Source organism: Lactuca sativa, chromosome 3, assembly GCF_002870075.4.
Source record: "Lactuca sativa cultivar Salinas chromosome 3, Lsat_Salinas_v11, whole genome shotgun sequence".
Taxonomy (NCBI): Eukaryota; Viridiplantae; Streptophyta; class Magnoliopsida; order Asterales; family Asteraceae; genus Lactuca; species Lactuca sativa.
Window position 1 is genome coordinate 174964552 of NC_056625.2, and position 5534 is coordinate 174970085.

The window sequence follows — 5534 nt, forward strand, 5'->3', positions numbered from 1 at the left end:
CGTTTTTGTCTGTCTTTTTACCATTCAATTCCTATCAGTGAGATCTTCAACTCTCATTTAGACCTCGTTGGCTACTTCTCATTCTATCTCGGATTTACAAAACTGTATCGAATTCGTCGCGCTCGAAAAGTAGAGACTATGCTTCGTCCATATCTTTCGCATACGAGCTCTATTATCGAAGTTCTTTATATCCATGCGTTGGTATTTACGAGTACTACAACTTGCATTTAGATCCCGTTTGGCTAAAAATCGACCGATCTAAAATTCAGATTTTGGGCTGTGCACTGCTATGCTAAATCTTAGAAAAATCATAACTTCCTCATACGAAGTCAGATTTGGGCGTTCTTTTTATCGATGTTCTTAGTTTAACAAAAAAACACACAATCTAAATGACCAATTGATGAAATGCAATTTAGTTTTTTCCTGTTACTTATGAAAGTATAGTTTGAGTTGCTCCCAAGCTCCAAGTCATATTCAAGGTTTTCTAAAAACCACTTCCAACTAGCTGTGTTTTTAGACTCAACAATTGCATAGGCCAAGGGATAAATTCCATTGTTGGAATCTAAACCAACTGCTGTAAGAACCTGACCAGGGAATGGGCCTTTCACGAAAACACCATCTAAACCTACTAAGTCCCTAAGACATGCCTTGAAACCTTTTTTCAGTGGACCCAAGCGTACATAAATCCTTCTAATCTGCCTTGTTGGGGAATCAGGTTTGCCATTAGGACACATATCTATTTTGACTGTTGTGTCTGGGTTTATAGCTTGAAGTTCAAGAGCATAGTCCCTCAACAATTCAAACTGTTTTGTGTAGTCCCCAGTTACATGCTTTCTTGCCATATCTATTGCCCTAAACACCTTGTCCATCGAAATACCCACCTGGCAAGTCTTTTGAAAGTGATATTGTATGGTTCTCAAAGGAATCATTGGATCTGCCTCAACTTGATCTATGATTCTCTTACATATTAACGAAGCAGTACAAGCCATGAGTTTCCTTGTTTGTAAGCATGTATGAGTTTGGTTTATGGTCCTTATAAACCAGTCAGATTCGGGGTTTGACCTAGATGCATGTATATACCAACCACATGTTACTTTTTATGTCTTTACTTCTTTGCCCTTGCTTTTTGAAGTGGTAGGTTGAGTCTCCACTTGACCTTTATTGATGGCAAGTACACCTCCTCTGCACTGTGCCCTAAGCCTTTGATTGTCATTTTTTTAAAGAATAGATTCCTTCTTGTTTCTAGTACATGCACATCATTTAGATCCTTTAGTTCTTTTTTACTTTTAAACTTTTGTCCAACTGAGAATGATTGTATATGTACTGACCCAAGGCTGCACCTTTTTCTTTTCCCAAATTTTTTATAAGAGCTCTTCTTTCTCTGTCTTGGTCTGATCCTTCATCCAATGATTCGAACTCCTCATTGTTGATCACTTCCATATCTTCAGGTTCATGACCATAAACATCATTAATACATGCTCCTTCAACATCACTTTCAACATTTAGACAGAAGTCTGCCATGTCCACATCAACATCTTGTATATTGTTCTCCTCATCCATTATGTTATCCACTTGATCTTTATTTTCAGAGTGTTTCCCATCCTCAACATCACCTTCATCGTTTTCATAGTCTTCATCACTCTCTTCAGATTCATCATCCCCTTCACACTCTTTAGCATCCTCACTGCTTCCAAGAAAATTTTCCATAAGGTTATCAAAAAGCTCATTATATTGTTCATCATCATTAATAGGTGGGGTGTTGTAGCATCCTTCAATATGGTCATTATCGTGAACCCCAATCATCTCATCCTCCACATTAGCATTATTTGAAGTAAATGCCTTGTAGCATCCTTCGACAATAGTTGAAGCCTCCTGAACCTCCTTAACACCCTCATCAGTGTTTTCCTTCTCTTTTAAATCATCAATATCCTCTAAATTAAGCCTCTTGCTACAAGAACCTTCACATCTGTTTGAATTCCCAACTCTACCCCTTCTACACTCTAGTGAGAAAGCATCACTTTTACTCCTAAAAAGAATCAAATACATGTACTCACCAATTGGCTCATCATTGACATGGTTCATATTTCTCAATGGTGATTCTACATGAACTTCAGCCTCAACTTCAGCCCCTTGATCATCATTTTCTGGTAATTCCTCAATGACAACTTTACCCTTAGCATTTGGAGACATGAAGTAAGTGAGCATATTTGTCTTCCCATGTTCTGTGTACACCTCAATCAACTTGCTATTTCGAATAAATTTAGAAAGATTAATAACATCCTGATCATTCCCCAAAGCTCTAAGACCAAATTGAAAGTCACCATTGGGTATCCTGAAATGGTAGTATATCACTGTGGATTCATCAGTCAATTCAATCATCCGTGGGTCTGGGTAACCTAGGTCAAGCATTATGGCATCAAGTTCATGTACAAAAAACTCATCTATATCAACATCATCAACATAACACACTTCACCTCCAGTATACTTTATATCAGGTAGCTTAGTAAACTTCCCACCGTGATGAAGCTTAATACTAAACCACGTGGGTACACCTGCTACAAGTCTAACTTGTACATGATAACAAAGTCAAAATTTTGCAGATTTTGTTATAAATCAAGGGGATAATGCAAAGTAGGAAAGTTAAAGAAAACAGAGCAACTTACCATATACGGATGATAAGTCCATAACTTCATTTTTTGGTCTTATCTGCCACATTACATACACCATTTCGACTTTAACGTATGACCTTGTCTCCTTTTGCTTCGATTAGGTTCTTTGGATAACAAATGAGGTTTTTTTCAGGTTTAATGGAGCAGAAGGAAGAATGAGGGATGTGGGGATTTGATGGGTGTTTGGGAATGTAAATGAGGGATAAAAGGTAAAAGGAAGCGTTGACATTCTTATGCGAAAATGGTCCTTAGAAGTAAAATGATCGAAATACCGTCACGTGGAAGGCACATGAGGGGGTTAATGGATTCCTTTTAACGGGAGTTAAGTACAGGGACCATTTTCACAAACAAACCAGTCCAAAAGGACCACGAAACCAAAAACTTGTGGTTTGGACCAAAACCCCCAAAAATGCATACCATAGGGACCATTTTTGCAATTTATCTAAATAATATTATTTTTCAATACTAAAACTTAGAATTATAACGAGGTTCTAAATCTCAATAAACTTTATTAGAAAACTAACAAATTGATGACGTATATTAGTAATATGATGTATGTCTGAGTTGAATATGGAATTAAACTCAAGTTTATATAGACAAATCATTCAAAAATAATATAATATAATTGTTTCATATAATAGATCAAACTAAAGCTTCAAATGGAAACCATATTATTGGAATCAAAGTGAATTCGAAACATATGACAACTAAATTACTATTATAATCATCAAAACAAAAATGAAATGAAAATGACTTACAATAATCAAAGGATGAAGTTCTTAGGCTTCTAAAATGTTCTTTCCAAATAAAATACCACTTCTAAGGTTTTTAAAACTCAATTCTTTTGAAAAAATATAAAATAATGCTTAAATACAGAAAATGATGCTTAAAAACGTCTGCATTATCATCTAGACTTGGTGTAATTTTTACATGGTCATGCAAAGTAGTAGATTGTTATTTTTGTGCTCCTCCGTTACCATGATGAACAAGTTACATGGCAACGCATACTTTACTCTTTTTTCAAGTCTTCTTTTTCTTCTTCAAAGCTTCTTCCTTCTACTAATCATCAAAGCTTTTTATCTAAATTTTCATCGAGTATTCTCAAGTCCAAGCTTCCAATCCTGTCGTCGTTCATCCAAAAAATCCTACATATCAAACCATGGAACCCATAGTAAACTGACCCACCAAAATAATGTACAATGAATGTTGTGGTGCAATGCATGATAATATTATGATTATTTATATTAATTATACTGTTTCCTACTAAACGTTAAATAAAACATAATAATGTTATGAAATATTAGTTTGTGAATGACCATTGGATTCTCCATTTCTCCCATAACTCCCTATCATTATTTAACATTAGTAATAACCATTTCAATGTGTTTTATGAATGTAATAATACACCATCATAATGTGCATTCATATTATAACTCATCTTTCATCATATTTGGATAGTATAAATAGTGAGTCATATGTATTAGAAACTTGATGATTTCATCACAGGTATTGGAATAAAAGTTCTCTCTACTCTCATGTCTTTCTTTACTTTATAATTTATCTTGTTATTTGATCATATTTTATAACACGTTATCAGAACGAGGCTCTACCATAGAGTTCCAACTTCTTGTCGTTCTTGTCATTGTCATATATATATATATATATATATATATATATATATATATATATATATATATATATATATATATATATATATATATATTTCAAAGTTCATATGTATAATGCTCACAAGTTATATAATGCTCACAAGTAGTTTTATGATACTTCTTAACTAACAATCCTCTAACATACAACTCTTTATTTTGATTAGTACCTACACTATGGTAAACCTTAGCAAACTTGAGTTTATGGCTCTTGACATTAGTGGAAAAAATTATTTATCATGGATCGTTGATGCTGTAATCCACCTTGATGCTATGGGTCTTGGAAACACCATAAAGGATGTAAATCCTTTAAATGAAGCATTAAGCCAAGAAAAGGCTAAGGTGATGGTTTTCCTTCGCCACCATCTCGATGAAGGATTAAAAGTTGAACACCTCATTGTCAAAGATCTAACTGATCTTTGGAATAATCTGAAAGAGAGGCATGATCATCAAAAAACGGTGATACTTCCTAGAGCTCGTTTTGATTGGTTACACCTTCGGCTACAAGATTTTAAATCCGTGAGTGAGTATAATTCAGCCATGTTCAAAATTACTTCCCAACTAAAACTATGTGGTGAGACTATAACTAATGAAGACATGCTAGAGAAAACATTCTCTACTTTTCATGCCACTAACATGCTCCTGCAACATCAATATCGTGAGAAAGGTTTTAAAAAATATTGTGAGTTCATCTCTTGTCTTCTTGTGGTTGAGCAAAATAATGAGCTCTTAATGAAAAATCACCAATCACGTCCGACCGGTTCTAGTCCATTCCCTGAAGTGAATGCGACATCATCTAATTATAACGGTCGTGGGTCTAACCATGGCCGTGGCCGTGGTCATGGTCGAGGTCGTGGACGTGGTGGAGGCCATCATAATAATCGTCCCAACAATAATAATAATATAAGTAACCACCAGAAGTGGGAAAATAACAAAAACCCACATCCTAATGATTAAGTGGTCAAGGCAAAAAGAAAGTTGAAAATGTTTGTCACCGATGTGGAATGACCGGTCATTGATCGTGTACATGTCGCACTCCAAAACATTTTGTTGATCTTTATCAAGCTTCTCTAAAATATAAAGAAGGAAAAAAATGTGGAAACAAATTTTTTTCAATTTTTTTTTTCCGAAGATCAACTAGAAATGGGACATTTAGATGTCGCCGATTATCTTGCCTACACGAAAGGGACAAACGGTGCTA

General features: G+C 34.9%; 1 protein-coding gene across 1 annotated transcript; it reads left to right on the top strand.

Annotated features, from left to right (window-relative positions):
- The first annotated feature begins 4510 nt into the window (after positions 1-4510).
- On the top strand, positions 4511-5290 carry LOC122197182 (uncharacterized). Its single transcript, XM_042900707.1, has one exon. The coding sequence runs from the start codon at positions 4511-4513 to the stop codon at positions 5288-5290; it is 780 nt and encodes a 259-aa protein (XP_042756641.1).
- The last annotated feature ends 244 nt before the right edge of the window (positions 5291-5534 follow it).